Here is a 15,646-nt window from a genome sequence, read left to right on the forward strand (position 1 = left end):
ATATACTGACGACTGACCTCACTCGGCATGAACCCGAGCTCAGTGAGTCTCTCGTTTCATTTCAGTGATGGACGAGACCACGGCCCAGGGCCGAAGCCCCTCGCAGGTGGCCCGAGATGTGCTGGCTGCCGTGGGGAAGAAAAAGAAGGATGTGGTCCTGGCTGATGTGGCGCCTTCCCTGGCTGTTTACCTGCGGACTCTGGCTCCCCGGCTCTTCTTCAGCCTCATGGCCTCCCGGGCCAGGAAGGAGTGGAAGCCCAAGCGTTGCTAGTGCCTGTGCGGGCAGGCGGCGCGGCAGCACCGCTGCTGCACGGCGACAGGTGTGTCTGCGTGGACTGTACTGGATTCTTGCCTCACGGGGAGGGGAGGGAGGGAGTCACGCCTCTCCCGCAGACCCCCAGCCTGTCCTGCTGGAGGAGGACAGGCTTCCTCCGGGGGAGGGGTAAAATGCAGCTGGGTCTAAACTCTAGGACATGAAGGAAAGGGTTGAGCTGTGGAGCTGTGATCCCCGAGGGCAGGCAGAACCACGCCTCCTTTGAATCTGGGTCTTGAGATCAAAGACATCCTGTCATCTGAGCCAGTTCTCGTACTTGACTCACCTAGCGCTGGGGGCAGAGCCCATCCCTGGGGCTCGGGGAGAAGGCTGCTGCTGCCTTCACACCGTTCACAGGGTCCCCCAGCACCTTGCTCAGCGCGGCCAACAGTCAGCATGTGACTGGCTTCTCGGCGTGTCCCGTCGTTCAGTGTGCTGGAGCCGCCCATCCGCACCTGGCTTGTTTCTGGTGACAGCTTCTGCTCGGCTGCCCCAAGGTGGCCACAGCTTGTCCGTCTCCAGCCGCCTCACCCATGAATCTGATCTGCAGGCAGATCACAGGCTCCCTTTCCAAATCTGGCCTGTTTATTACAGAAACACCTCCCAGTCCCACCCAGCAGGCTCAGGAGGGTGGTGGGCACCGCACGGTCAAGACAGGTCTGTTTAGGATCACTGCCAGTTTACCCTTGTTCCAGACCATTTGCCACCCAGCACCCAACTGAGGGACCATAGTTTCTCACTCTTCTAAAATTTCTGGCTCTCCCCCTATAAACAGATGGCCCCATCACCCCCATACACCCTTTTGACACCTTCCCTGCACCCCTTGTTACTCTCTGGTGTCTGATCTTCCTGAGGGATCCTTTAAAACTACGTGAACATCAGTCTGGTTGCCGCTTAGAAAGGTGCCCTTTAGGGATGACCGAGCAGAGTCTCGGGCCGGCATGGCCCCCTTGTCTGTGGAACATGAGGGGGGCAGCAGGTTGAACTCAGGACACATCAGGACAGCTTCAGTGCTTTAAGAAAAATACAGATGTTAGTTTGTGTTCTCCTAAATCAGAATCTGTACAAGAGGTCCCAGGCCCCAGCTCTCCAGGGGAACCCAGTGGAGACCCAGTGACCGCCAGGCCTCGCCACCTACCTGTCCTGCCACACCCCCGAGCGGCACTGAGCTGCGCCGCCTTGGGCCAAGGCCAAGGCGAGGCGTGAGGCTGCTCTGGGAGGGGCTGGCCCTGCCTGTTGAGAGGCCTGTTCGCGGACCGTCACGGAGAGAGCGGACACCTGGAGTTGAAATTCTCATAATTTTAATGGTCAATAGCTTCTGGTTGGCTCTGGATGGTACAGTTAAACAACATACTTAACAACCCCCCAAGCGTGTTCACATCCCCCAGTAGCGTTGCTTCCATCACATCCAGCTGCCTGGTCGGCCTTCCACAGCCTCAGGCCCCCGTGGGTTACGGGAATCCACATCTTAGTGTGATGAGCTGAAAAAACCCCTGGTACACTTGCGATGTGTTATTTCTTTAAAATAACAAACGTGCAGCCAGATGCCTTCCCGGGCTCCCTTCCGCCACCTCGCGGGCCGGGCTGCCTGCTCGCCCTACTCTGCCCCGATCATACGGCGCAGAGCTCGTAGATCTTCTTTACACAGTACACCAGAGCCGCCAGTGCTATCGTGTTGTGCAGTCTCTTTCTGTGCAAGTCGTCCTTCCGGACCAGCACCACCGGGGAGGAGGAGGTGAGTGTGTGCAGGGGCAGCCGGGACAGTCTGTAGGCGTCGTACTCCACCTGGTACTTGCAGCAGGGGTCGAACTGCCAGGAGATGCCGTAGAGGGTGCAGCAGGCCAGGCTCAGCACGCCCGCGGGCAGGGAGATATAGTGGGAGTAATCCAGGGGCAGCGCCAGCGGGGTGAAGAGGCAGGCGGTGCCCGCCAGCACGGTGGTCTTGTGCAGGCAGTTGCCCACGGTGATCCAGCGGGCTGTCTCGTCACCGATGCGGGTGGGCTCGATCACGATGTACTTGTACTGGGCTTCCAGGGCCTGCTCCAGCTCGTACTCAAACTGGTCTTGGGCATTCTCCCCGTTGTAGATCTCATGCACAATGTAACAGTCTGTGGCCGACAGGCTCGCCCTTAGGAGGGAGGGGTGGGGAAAAAGAAGAGCAGGTTAGAGGCTGCTGCTCTGCGGAGATGCCATCCCCCGCGGGGAGGCCCCTGCCCTGCGCACGCCAGGCGGCCGCTGGGAGCGGGGCTCGGAGCTGCCTGGTCAGCGGCCGCACAAGGGGCCGCGCGCGTAGGGACCAGGGAAGGCTTGTGAAGCGAGGTCACCCCAGAACCTCCAGGGTCAGCATTTCCTTCAAAGAGGAAAGCTGTTACGCGTTCAAGGCAGCGGAGACCGGACTGTTGGGCAAACTCCTGGGAGGACAGACAGGCGAGGGAGAGCCGGCCACTGGTGCCCGCCCTTTCGTGCTCCCAGGGGGATTTTTTTTGGGGGGGCCGTGCTGCATGGCATGTGGGATCTTAGCTCCCCAACCAGGGATCGAACCCGTGCCCCCTGCATTGGGAGCATGGCGTCTTAGCCACTGGACTGCCAGGGAAGTCCCCCTCCCCATTTGGTTTTAACTCAGAAAGGAGACAGGCTCCCAGGTGGGATCCAGCACCTTACGAGGCACCTCAGCAGACAAGCAAACCTAGGAGGCGGGCCTCACTCCCGGCAGCAGCAGCCCTGGCGCAGAGATTTCCTTTGTGTTCTCCAGTTCATCAGCCAAGACAGGCACAGGGAGAGAAGCACGGGAAAAGGGAGGGTCTGTGCCGCCCCGCTGACCGTCAGAGTGAGGCCAAGGGACGATGCCTCCCTCTCGGCCTCCAAGGTGAGCTTTCGGGCCACAGAGTCCCTCTGGAATGCTCAGAGCAAGACGCGGGTGTCAAGGCTGGGATTAGAGAACATTCTTGCCCAAACCCTAACCTACCTGAGTGCAGTGACAAAACAGGCCCAACAAGAAAGTGCCAGTTGAAACCCCAGCGTCCAAACAGACTGCTCCATCTCGGGGCCACGTCATGGGCAGACCCCACCCTCACCTGGTGCTCACCCAGGCCTTCCTGTCTGCCCCGCCCTCGCCTCTGCCGGCGTGCTGGCGCCCACCCCAGGGGCGGGCTCCCGGTTCCTCCCACAGCGTGCTGGGCGAGCACATGTTGGTGGCTGTGCCCACAAGTCCCTCCAGGCTGCTGGTTCAGCCCTGATGGCACGGGGGCAACTACCAGTGGACACGGGCAGTCGGGACAGCACAGCTGAGGGTGTGTGGATGGGGAGCTCACCTACCAAGGCCACCTGGAGCCCCAAGTCTTACGGTGGGCCGGTCACCCCACTCCTGTCCGTCACCGCCAACCAGTGAACAACCTTCCACAGCGCGGAGAACCCTCCCAGGCGCCTTCCAACACACTAGGCTCAGGAGCCAGCCCAGCGGGCACATCACCCTGGGCTCACCACCAGTTCTGCTTTAGAGGCCAAACCTGCTTTACCTGCTCAGGAAAGGATGGACCGTGACACACACACACGCAGATTTCCAGGCCTCCACACTGTGCGGGGAAGGGAAGCGGCACAAGGTCCCAAACAGACCCAGACCCACCAGCAGGCGTCCCCTTTGTCAGAGGACCCACCCCGCAGTCAGCACGCACAGCCCCACCTGCTGGGGGCGCCGGGGCACCCTCTGCCCTGCAAATGGTTTCAAAGGCTGCCTGGACCACCAGATTCAGTCCTGCAGTTGACAGGGACTGTTGCTTCTCAAGCCAGGTGGCCGAGGACTCGAAAGTGAGCCATGGCCACCACTGCCCAGCTACCCCAGCGCCCACTGCGTGTGGCCTGCTTTGTTTCTGGGTCAGAAGTAACCCAATTAAGGAAAGAACCCAGTCAGAAGGTTGCCTTGAACCATCTCAGAGCACCACCAGCCAACCCCCAACTTGACCCTGTACACAAAAGCAGATTAAAAAAACCCAACAACTAATAGCTAATTGGGATCCTTTGAGTCCTGGGCTTCCTAAGCGACTATATTTTTGCATTTTGTTGCAGGTGTGAAATGACCAGCAAGAGAGCATAGTAAAAAGGGTTCACGTTGAAAAATAAAACTGAGCACGCCAATAATGGAAAGGTCTTTAAAAGTGAAAAAGTCAAGTACAGAACAGTGTGTGTAGCCTGTGATTTCCAGTGCATTTCTGAGAAAGTGTACATTTGCTTTTAGATGCACAGAACGTTTCTGGGCGGATATACAAAGACCCAAGAGTTACGACTGTCTCTGAGGAGGGGAATGGAGGGGCTCCAGAAAGAAAGGGGCCCCTTCTTACCAAATGACTTTAGAACCCTTTGAATTTGGCAGGTTCCATGGAGCTTACGGGACGGAACTGGCCTGCACAGGAGCACAGCCTGCCGGGCCACAGGGGCTGCTGCAGGCGCTGCCTCCGGTCAGGGTCACGGGCTCTCCCTGGGGGCTTGTGAACCTGCCTCCAGCTGGGGTCAGTCTCCTCTCCTCGTCAGAATCGGCTCCAGCAGCACCCAGGAAATAGTCCTCAAAGGAATCCTGGGGAACCTGGCAGCCAGCACGAAGAGCCCACAGAACAAACCTCATTTTGCCAGCACAGAAGCCGGCCCTGGGGATCCCACGCCATCTTGAAGCCTGTCTTGAACCTGGGATTACAGGAGCCTCAGACACGGGACCCACAGAGTCTGGAGACAGCTCCAAAAGTCAGGGGTGCACAAGAATGTTCAAAGCAGCACTCTGGCGAGAGCAGAGAGAGAGAGAGCGTGACTCGGCCACGGGAGGTAAAGCCGTGGAGGCACAGTCACCCAGTGCCTCCCGACCCGGAAGGGGAAGCGGGCGCACAACACCCGTGAACGCCGCACGCACGCACGCACGGTTCAGAAGCGTGCAGAACCAAGCACGTGCCGTCACGGAGACGGCGGAGGATTCCGGAGTGAGGTGGCCGCTGCCTGCGCTCGGGAGGGCAGTGTGGCCCAGGGAGACGCTAGCGCTTGGTTCATTAATTGTTTTCTAAACTACGGTAAAATACACATAACACAAAATTTACTATCTGTAAATTTTGTGTTATGTGTACAGTTCAGTAAGGTTAAGTACACTAAGACACTGTTGGGCAACCAATGTCCAGAACTTTTTTGTCTTACAAAACTAAAACTCTGTCCCCATTAAACCACAACTCCCCCCGCACCCCACCCTTCTACTTTCTGTCTCTATGAATTTGGCTGCTCAGGGAGGGACCTCATGTAAGTGGAGTCACACAGTATCTTTTTTTGTGGCCGGCTTCTTTCACTTAGCATAATGTCCTCAAGGTTCATCCACGTTGTAGCAAGTGTCAGTTTCCTTCCTTTTTAATGCTGAGTAATATTCCCTGTGTGTACAGACCACGTTTCGTTATCCATCCATCCATCGATAGGTTGCTTCCACCTTCTAGCTATTGTGAACGATGCTGCTGTGAACACGGGTGTAAAAATACCTGTTTTAGTCCCTGCTTTTAATTATTTTGGATATATACCTAGAAGTGGGATTGCTGGATCATGTGGTAGTTCTATTTTTAATTTTCTGAGGAACCTCCACACTTTCCCACAGTGGCTGTACTAATTTACATTCCCACCAACACTGCACAAGGGTTCCCTTTTCTCCGCATCCTTGCCAACACTTTTATTTTCTGTTTTTTCCATAGTAGCCATCCTAGTGGTATGAGGTGGCATCTCGTGGTGGTTTTGACTTGTGCTTCCTAAATGACAGCTTTATTGTGATAGATTCACCCACTTAAACTGCACAAGTCAGTGGCTCGACACTTTCACTGAGTTGTGCAACCAACACCACGATCAATTTTAGAACATCTTCCTCACCTCAAAAAGTAACCCCGTCACTCCCCATTCGCCCCTGACCCCCGTCCCTGGCAATCTCCAGCCTACTTTCTGACTGTGTATCTGCCTCTTCTGGGCGTTCTGCAGGAATGCATCACGTGGCACGTGGGCTTTGGGGCTGATTCCTTCATTTAGCCTCGTGTTCCCAAGGTCGTACATATGGTAGCAAGTGTATAACTTTTCATATGGTAGAGACATACTTTTGATGGATTTAACATATAATTTTTAAAATTCCAAGACAAAATACCCAGCGGGAAGCATCAAAGATGCTCTGCATAAAAAAAGGCCAATAATGGTTTTCTCTGGATGGTGGCCCAACAGGTAACTTTTAAATTTTAGTTTTCTGTATTTTTCAAAAACAAAAAATAAACGTGTTTCTTTTATAATGGGAAAATTAATTATAAATTTTTTCATAAAAAGAAAAATCCTGTCCAATAGCTCTGTATCCCTTGGGGTGGAAGAGACCAGACAGGGCAGGCCCTCCCAGCCGAGGAGAGGGGGCCCCCCTCCTGCTCCAGTGGCTTCCCAGGCCGCAAAGGGGCCGAGGTGGTCTCACACTCCTGCAGTCCGTTTCCCTGTTCCACTCCAGCGGGCACTGGCCCTGCAACCCACCACCTTTTCTGGTCATGCTGGAACCAGAAGAACCGACCCAAACACTGCTTTAAGGCCCCTTCCTGGAGCGGCGCTGGGCTCACAGTCTCAGCTCAAACACAGGAGGAGGTGATGCCAAGCTCCTTGAAGGCAGTGACTGCTTTCATCGCAGTCTGGTCCGCCCCGCCCCACCCTGGGCCTGAATGTGACAGGTTCCCAGCAGACTTAGAGGAAGGACGTTTGAAAGGACTGACAGATGAAAAACAATTAACAGTAATTAAGGGCACCTGTGGCTGAAAATTAAACTAGGTCCATGCATCAGGTTGCCTTCCACCCAATAAGCACAGGGTCACGTGACCAGCTGTGACATGCCAGGTGGTGCCACCCCCGCATCCCCGGTCTAGGGAAACCCACTTCTGGCAAACCCCAAATCACTTCCTTGGGAGCCAAGGAAAGCAGTAAACTCCTATGCTGTGGATTCAAAGGCCAGTTAGGACTGAAAAGCACAGGCTTGTAGCTCCAAATACTGAGGACATTTCCAAACTGGCACCTGACGTTCTCGTTGTTTCAGAGGAAGCCACGTGCCAGGGAACAGGCTCCCCGTGGTGCTCCAGGGACCGGGCAGCTCTGCGTTGGGGACAAGACCACGGCGCACCAAGAGTGGGAGCCGAGAGGCCTGGATTCCGGTTCCTCTCAGTCACTCACTGGCCTTGTGTCCAAGGACAAAACCCCTTGCTGCTCTGAGCCAGCTTCCCTCATGTCAAATGGTGCAAAGGCCCCGGCTCACAGAGTGAAGATGGGGTGAGATGGGATGGGCCGGGCATGCAAACAAGGTGACAGCTGCAAAGCACCACCCAGTGTAAGGCCCAAGCACTGTGTAAACTTAAGTAAAATTGAGTGAAATTTAAAATTCCGTTCCTCAGACACACCAGCCACATTTCCAATGCTTGACAGCCGCAGGTGGCCAACGGCTGCCCTAGTGGACAGCCCCGAGCGGAACTGCCGAGACTGGCCGGGCGCCGGTGCAGAGAGGCCTGGCTCAGGACACAAGACCACCCTCCCTCCTTCAGAAAGTCAGGCCTGAAGGACTGAACCACAGAGGCATGAGTTACCGCCGTTGGAACCCGGACGGCTTGAACGAATCAAGGAAAATGGAGATTCACCGCAGAGAACAAACCTCAGCAGACCCTAACCTACAACATCCAACTTCCAGGATCAGAACCTTCTGGCAGCCAGCTGAGAGGGACCCACACCCTCAGGCCTGCACACCCGTGGACCTGGGTGCAGATGCTCTACTGGCACGACTCATACAGACCAGGAGGAAAGAAACTCAGGAGAAAGAAAACATCCAAACCCCCTGGAGGTCCTCAGCTCTAAAGGAAATGACCAGGTCAGAATGAGGGGAATGTCGCCCTGGGGATGTCAGCCACCTGCCCACGGGGCTCGTGGTCCACCTGTTCTGGGAACGAAACCCTCCAGCAGCCAGCCAGAACCACATCCATCCCGTTCAAAGATTACAGCAAAGCTGTCCAAGAGGAGGGCCCAGTCCCCGGGCATAAAGTGTAGCACAGAAGATGTGGAAGTAATCCCACAGAACTGGCTGCCTAGAAACGCTGGAGCAGACACCTGCACGAGCCGGGGAGGGGAAAGGCCACAAAAAGTGGTTTCACTCTAAAACCTGAGCATTCAGTAGAGCACGCCCGGCCCCCTGAACACTCCAGGCCTTTCAGCAGTGCTGCCGCCTCACACCGTGATCAGAATCAGATCCCGTGCACCCTCACGGGCTGCGCTCACGTTCAGCAGTCACAGAGAACTAGGGACACTCGGGGGCCCTCCGGGAGGAGGACAGGCAGCCCACATGGGACGGAGGGGGGACTCTGTGAGCTGGCCCAGGTTGGCACCCAAGCGGCAGAACACACAGATACCTGCACCACGCCTTCCCAGATGGGCAAGTTTGTCTCAAAGAGGCCGTCAGGACAAGCGGCCATCTGTTTGCTGTGCTTGCTGCCAGTGTGTGGAGTTTTGGACAAGAATTCAGGTTACAGCTCAGGGTCTGATGTTCTTCATTACAAACACTGTGGGTTCCCTAGATCTAATGGACTGAAGAGAAAAATCAACATGCAAGCAGCTCTCATTTTGCTATTTCCACCCCTCTCCTATTTTGGTCTAGACCAGCGCTGACCTTTCTGTTCTCTATCTGCGCTGTGCAATATATTAGCCACGAGCCATGCGTTGCTACCAAGCACTTGAAATGTGAATAGTGTGACTGAGGAGCTGAATTTTTCACTTTATTTAATTTTAATTAATTTAAATTTAATTGCTGCAAGTGACTAGTGGGCACTGAATTAACACAGCTCTAGACTCCAGAACCAGGTAAATCAAGAATTCACACACTATGTATTCTAAACTGGACCGTCATTAACACACAGCTGACAACAGTAACTCCTGAGGAAAGTCTGGCACCAAGCAGGGCCTTCAAATACAATGCAGGCTTCAGAGTTTGCAGCCACAGGCAAATCTGGAAAGTCTGCCCAAAGCGTTGCTCTGCTCCAGCCAATGCCCCAAACTAGACGACGTTTCCTTGGGTGTCAGCATGAAGCAGATTCCAACCAAGTGTGTGCAGCAACTCGGGAAAGTGGTCTTAGAGTGTGGAGCTGAAATCTGAGTCAGCACAAACGTGACATGGAACAAAGTCATTTAAGACCACCATAATCAGCCTGCTTCGGTCACGGGAGCCACTAGGTATGCTTGGGCCTCAATCTATGGTGTGGGCAATCAATCCAGCCTGCCCACCCGAAAGTCTTCCCACCCACTGAGCAGGAATGGAGGTGTGCCCAGGCTATGTTTCCATCCCCTACTCAGCATGGAGGATCTCAGGGAACAGCCCAGGCAAACACTCCTCCAAAAGAGCCCAGCTAGGGCCTCATGGCAGAGGCAAACAAAGGGGTACCCCCCTCCAGCCACTCCATGTTATCTGGAAGGATGACAGATGGTGCCACCCAAACCACAAAAGCAGACGCCCCATCCCTGGCTGACACACGACATATGCATGTGCAAGCAGAGCCTGCCGTTCAGGCCAAAGGGTGCAACCTGAACACCTAAGGAGACCAGACAGGTAACTGCAATGAGTCAAGCTGTCAGGTGAGGAATGATGAGCACCTGCCCTGACCAAAAAGAGCCACCACGCAGCTTTTCAAGGGGAGTTTTATGTGAAATCTTTCCATTTATAACCATTGGCAACTAACTTAAATTCTCTTAAAAACTGAGGATCACAGTCAAGGACTAGTTTCAGCCTTTGGGATCCTGGTTTGCAAACTCAGTTTCGAATTAACACTTGTCTTAAACCAAAGAGGGAAAAAAAAACAAACCAATATCCAATTTCTTAGATCAGTAAAAGCGTAACTTTTGCTGGCACGGCCCCTGTATGGTGCCTGGGGCGTCCTCATTTGGCCCTTTCTGTTGTTTTTATCCAGTAAGGAGGAATGCTTTTCTCTCTGCAACTGTGTCTTCTAAACCAGTTATTTCCTATTACTAAAGGATTAATGTTTGCATTAAAGATCTTGAAAATGTTTGCTAGTTTTTAAGGCCATCTGGAAACCATCGAGATCACTTCTTTAACTTTTTATGGTCCCATCTAAGAAATAACCAGGTGGGAGGTGGAAAAACAAAAATACTTGCTGGCCGTTCACTGCTGCTTCTCCAAGAAGAGGAAGTGCAGCAGGGACAAGGCTGGATAACTCCGAGCTCGAGAATAAAATGCAACCTGGAGGGGTCTATCAGCACAGCTAACCAAACAGGAAGGCGACCACAATGAGTATGTGATGCAATCAAAGAAAGAGAATAACGCAGAATAGTCGAGAGAAAAAGAGAGCGGGGCGGGAGGCGAGGGGAGGAAGGGGGAAGAGGAAAGAAAGAGAACTTTTCTCTTCAACAATCCTCACCAAAAAAAAAAAAAAAAAAAAAAAAAACCCAAACCCGGAGATCCTGCTGACCTATATCTACCGCACCAGCCCACTCGTAACAGAATGGTCAGGACAGTGCAAACCGGATGACTCCACGAATACACATCCTTTCCCAAACTTCTGGTGCCTGAACAGCTTCTAGTGGCTTCCACTAGCTGAAACTGTTTTCCAGAAGCAAAAACTGTAAATTCAACACGAAACACGAAACCGACTCCAATCTCATCTTCTAGAAATGAGTCCTTCAAATCGAAATCCACCTTGTTAGAAACAAGCTCCCGGCTCCCTACTCACGCACCGTTCGTTAGGAAAGGTCGCTGCAAAGGACTTGCACGGCAGGGGCGATCGCGGAGACGCCTCCAAAGTCCCAAGGATCACCCCCGGGGGAAGCGGCCGGCTCCCTGTCCGGAGTCACAGCGCGGAAGGCTGAGGCCCCTCGGTGACCGCGCGAACCTCCTCGCTCGCCCCGCACCGGCCCGCGCTGGGAAGGCTTCCCCTTCCTCCTCCGTCCCAGGAGCCGCTCCTCGCTACGGCTGAGAGGACCACGCGCGAGACCAGACGGCCGGGGGCTCCGGCGCCGCTCGGCCCGCGGCATCCAGGTGGGTCCCGCAGCGGCCCGGCCGTGCCCAGCCCGCCATCGCCCCTTCCTGAGTCCTCCGCGGAGGCCGCGTCGGCCAGGACCGGGACCCCGCGCGCCCGGCGGCTGACCGGGGCGAGCCGCGGGGCGGAGGCGGGGACGGCGCTGCAGCCTGAGGAGCCCCGCCGGCTCCCAGCCCCGACTCGCTCGCAGGGAGCAGCCCGCGCCTCACCTCTCTCGGGCGCCGCCGCCGCCGCCCGGGCCAAGACGCCTCCTTCCCCACGCGGCCATCTTGGAGACTCCCCGCTCGCGAACGCCTCACGCCGGGAGGCCTCGCGACACCGCGCGGGCGGGAGGGAGTTGTAGTCCGGCCGCCGCCCCGGAGGGCGCGCCGGCTGGGGATCGGGCCACGTGGGACTATAAGGTCCACAATACACTGCGCGCCGGAAGCCCACCCCGAGGCCGCCTGGGAAAGGCGGGCCCAGACAGGAGGAGCTGAGGGCCCACTTCCGGACTAGCCGCCGCTAGGCCTCCTGCGCTTCGAGAGCTTCGACCGCCGAGGTCACCGAGGGGCCACTCTCGCTCATCCCCCAAATTCTCGGGAGGCGAGACGGACGCGGTTCCCGCCGCCAGGGGGTCCCTGCTGGCAGGCTGTTGGCAGAGAGTGTCTGGAAGCGGAGAAAGGGGAGAATTTAACGTGTGATGACTGCTGGGAGAGACAGGGGCCCGCGCACGTCGCACCCTCGTCCGGCCGTGGTGGCGAGGACACAGCCCCGCACTCGGGCGTCTTCGAAGGCGGGTGCTAGCCCCTCACCCCGCCGGCGGGAGCCCTGCCTGGACCCTGCCGAGTCGGGAGGGCGGACGGAGCCCAGTGACTCCTGCCCCCTGTCGCCTCCGACCAGGGGCTGATCCGGGGGACCCCTCGCAGCTCTGAACTTGTAGTCCCTCCCCTGCTTCCGACCGACAGCGTCGCTAGACATAATTGGTCCCATAAGCATTTGAGCAACTCTCATGCCGAAATCAGCTCCGTGTTCAGAGAGGGGAGAAGCACGGCGCCTGCTCTCAGCCCCCGGGTCTGGCGTAGCCGGGCGAACCAGGGCCCGAGGGCTGTTGGGTGTAGATGCGGCTCCCATTGTTGAGGATTCCTCAGGATTTCCTTCCGGCTCACAGTCTACAATAGTCTTAATAGTCTGTCACGGGCCCTCGGTACCTACAAGATGCAACTCAAGCTCCTTAACGCAACCCAGAAGCCCCTCCATAATGTGGAGGTTGCTCCCCTCTCCAGCTTCAGCTGCCTCCCTTCCCTGCCCAGAGCCAGGTTAGCAGATTCGGAGGGTTCGGAGGTCCCCAGACGGTCCATGCTGTGCCTAAAATGCCTTTCTCTCCCTGCCAACCATCCTTCAGCAGTACCTGCTCTTCCTGTTGGGTCACGATCCCGCCTCCAGGTAACAGTGTGCGGCACTGCTAGAGACCTCCGAACAATGACCATCTCGCCTTGTGATTATCTGTTTTCTCTGGACCAGTTTGCTGATTCAGAGGGTTTCTAGGGATTCTACAACAGCTGGGTTTGAAGCATGGATCTGGATCTGGGGCTGCTTGTATAACCTCTGTTTCTCAGCCTCCCAGTGTGTAACCTGGGCGTGATACTAGCACCTCTCCTCAGAGGACCAGTATGAGCATTACACAAGGTGACACCTGTAGGAACTCAGAACAGCACACAAGGTAACAATCAACTGACATTTAAGTCAGGCCAAGCCCTGTTCTAATTATTTTAAGTGATTAACTCTTAAATCTTCACAACAGCCCTGTGAAAGTGATACTGTTTTTATCCACATTCTTATTTTGCAAATGAGGAGGACCTACCTGAGTGACTCGCTAAAGTCATGCGCCAGGATTTGAGCCCAAGCTGTCCGGTTGCCGAGATTTCGCTAGGCTATGGTGTCTCTCAGGAAGGCCAGGATCTAGTGCACAGAGGAAAGTGCTCAAGCAACTGTGGGCCTGGGACCATCTCCCCATCTCCCTGCTCTTGCACTTAACTTCTAACAGGCCATCTGCCACGCTAAAGGAGGTCTTTTTAGGGTGAAGTCTGCTGACTTGAGTGGAGACGCCCAGAATGTCACCTGTTCATCACTGCTAGTGCACAGACACCTTCTGGAAGATTCATGGGCAGCTTGATTCCCTCAGCGTGTAGTAACTGAGCTCCCACTGAGGGCACAACCTGAATGGTGGGAGTTGAAATTCCTGTGGGCGCCCAGAGAGCCCTGATTGCTGGCGGAGAAGTAGCCAGCAGGAAAGGTGGGTCCTAGCTGTGCTCGGAAATCTCTGCCGCTTCCCTTACTACTCTTTTCATTCATTTTTATAGCAAATAATTGTGTGCACAGTCAGTACCAGGTACTCTCAGGCACCAGAGGCACAGCATTTAGTAAGACAAACACTTCCTGGTCTCGTGGCGTTTCCAGTCCAGTGGAATAAACAACTAAGTAACTAAGTATTTTCAGTGAATGATAAATACTGACAAGAAACTAAGCAGGATGATGTAATAGATGACTCGGAGATGACACCTGGCTAGAGGTCTTTTCAAGAGGTGGCATCTGCATGGGGCCTGGATGAAGAGTGTGCAAGGAAGAGCTGGGGACAGCATTGTGACCCAGTAATGGGACCAGGGTGACAAGAGGAGAGGTACTGGGTTTGCCTTTGGTTAGTCGTTTCCTCTCTTTGAATGTCACTTTTCTCAACTGTAAAATGGGGGTAGTTTTATCTATATTAATCAGTGTCTAATTAGGAAAAGAAATCCACCCGAGGTATTTCAAACAGAAGGGATTTAATACAGGGCATTGTTTGTGGAGGTGCTGGGCAGGCTGGCTGAATCACTATCTTGAACACCTGAAACTTATTTAATATTGTACATCAACTATACCTCAATTAAAAAAAAAAGAAACTGCTTTCTTTTACCCAAAGGCTGCATGCTGTGCCTGCAGCTCTGTCCTGCCATCTAACTCCAGGCTTTGAACCTCCCAGGACCACCTTGCCAGCCAGGCTGCCTTGAGGGGACCCTGCCCCATGCTGTGAGCAAAGAGCCCTCCCCCAATCCAGATCCCAGTGGGGGTGCGTTTTCCTCTCTCCCCATCCAGGCCTCAGAACGCAGGCTCCTTGTTTGTATGGCTGGAACTCACCCCCAGCCTGCCCTGCAGCAGTGCTGGGGACATGAGGGGGCCCTGGGCCCCGTCCTGCCCGTTCCACAGCTGGATGTGGTCGGCTTTGGGGATGGGGACTCTGCAGGCTGGAGGGGACATGGGCCCCCGAGTTGCTGCTCAGAGGAAAGCCTAGTCACACCCACGTGGTCAGGAAAGAGCTGCAGAAAGTGTGCCGACGACTCCTGAGAGGTGGCCATGGGGAAGCAGGATGAGGAGGGCTGGGTGGGCAGGGGTCACTCAGCACCCACGACTCCTGCCCCGGCTGCCGGCTCCTGCCCTCCCTCCTCCCGGTAGGACCTTTACTGGGTCTGTCCTGTCCCTGCCCCGCCGTTTCATTCTGGTTCAGGGTAGACGGTAACTTGGGTTTTACTTCTAGACCCCAGGCTGCAGCAGGGCAGTTGCTGGGGGTGTCCCTGGGAATTGCCATGTGAAGTCTCCGCCACGGGATGTGGACGTGGAGGGGCAAGAACTGGGCGTGGGTCCTGGTCCCCTTGCCTTCCTGCAGCCTTGTGACACACACCCCCCTGCCCCCAGCCTCTGGTTCCCAATACCTGGTGTCTCACGGAGCTGCTGTGGGAGCTGAGCTGGCCACGATGGAGGGCTGGCGACCTGGTGACCGCAGAGCCCCTTCCTCTCCGTCGGGGCAGAGATGTGACCCCCGCCCCCCCCCCCCCCCCCGCCAGGTGGACCTAGAGGAACACGCCCCATCCAGGAGTCCTCAGGCTCCGGACACCATGCCGGAGGCTCTCCATCGTCTGTGTTCTGAGTCACGCTTGCCCCTGGCCTGTGCCCCCTGGGCCAGGAGCTCCAAGGGAAGGCTTCCTGGGGAGAGAGGGACAGGGCTAAGAGCAGCAGCTGATGTGACCTGACGGCCTCTTCCTGGTCACCCCGTCCAGCTGCTCCCAGCGAGGGGAGCCAGTGCCCGGGGCATGACTGTGGCCTCAGAGGGGCCCGTACATGGGAGGAGGCACGGGCCGGGCCGGCAAAGCCCCCAGATCCTGACGCCACCTGCGCCTCTCAGAGCCTTGCTTCCCCTGCCGCCAGTTAGGATGCGGGAACGCAGAGCACCTGCCAGGTCTGCCCTCTTACTCCTCCCTCACACCTGAGGGCTCCCCCA

At 55.8% G+C, this 15,646-nt stretch overlaps 2 protein-coding genes across 21 annotated transcripts in view; one reads left to right on the forward strand and one right to left on the reverse strand.

Annotated features, from left to right (window-relative positions):
• Positions 1 to 7,707, forward strand: part of DHRS7B (dehydrogenase/reductase 7B) — a 43,296-nt gene extending 35,589 nt beyond the window's left edge. For 16 of the 20 annotated variants that reach the window (XM_036837950.1, XM_036837952.1, XM_036837946.1 and 13 more), the window contains one exon: positions 66 to 1,788. In XM_036837950.1, coding sequence (XP_036693845.1) covers positions 66 to 271 — 206 coding nt within the window. In that variant the 3' untranslated portion in view covers positions 272 to 1,788. Of the gene's footprint in view, positions 1 to 65; positions 1,789 to 4,375 lie in introns of those variants that run through there. The other 4 variants (XM_036837953.1, XM_036837943.1, XM_036837958.1 and 1 more) reach the window with 2 other exon arrangements.
• TMEM11 (transmembrane protein 11) lies at positions 1,598 to 14,997 on the reverse strand. Its single transcript, XM_036837963.1, has 2 exons — positions 11,568 to 14,997; positions 1,598 to 2,441 (listed from the first exon to the last, which is right to left on the reverse strand). The coding sequence occupies exons 1-2, from the start codon at positions 11,624 to 11,626 to the stop codon at positions 1,925 to 1,927; spliced, it is 576 nt and encodes a 191-aa protein (XP_036693858.1). The 5' UTR covers positions 11,627 to 14,997; the 3' UTR covers positions 1,598 to 1,924.
• Positions 14,998 to 15,646: the final 649 nt, after the last annotated feature.

Source organism: Balaenoptera musculus, chromosome 20 (genome assembly GCF_009873245.2).
Source record: "Balaenoptera musculus isolate JJ_BM4_2016_0621 chromosome 20, mBalMus1.pri.v3, whole genome shotgun sequence".
NCBI classification, from domain to species: domain Eukaryota; kingdom Metazoa; phylum Chordata; class Mammalia; order Artiodactyla; family Balaenopteridae; genus Balaenoptera; species Balaenoptera musculus.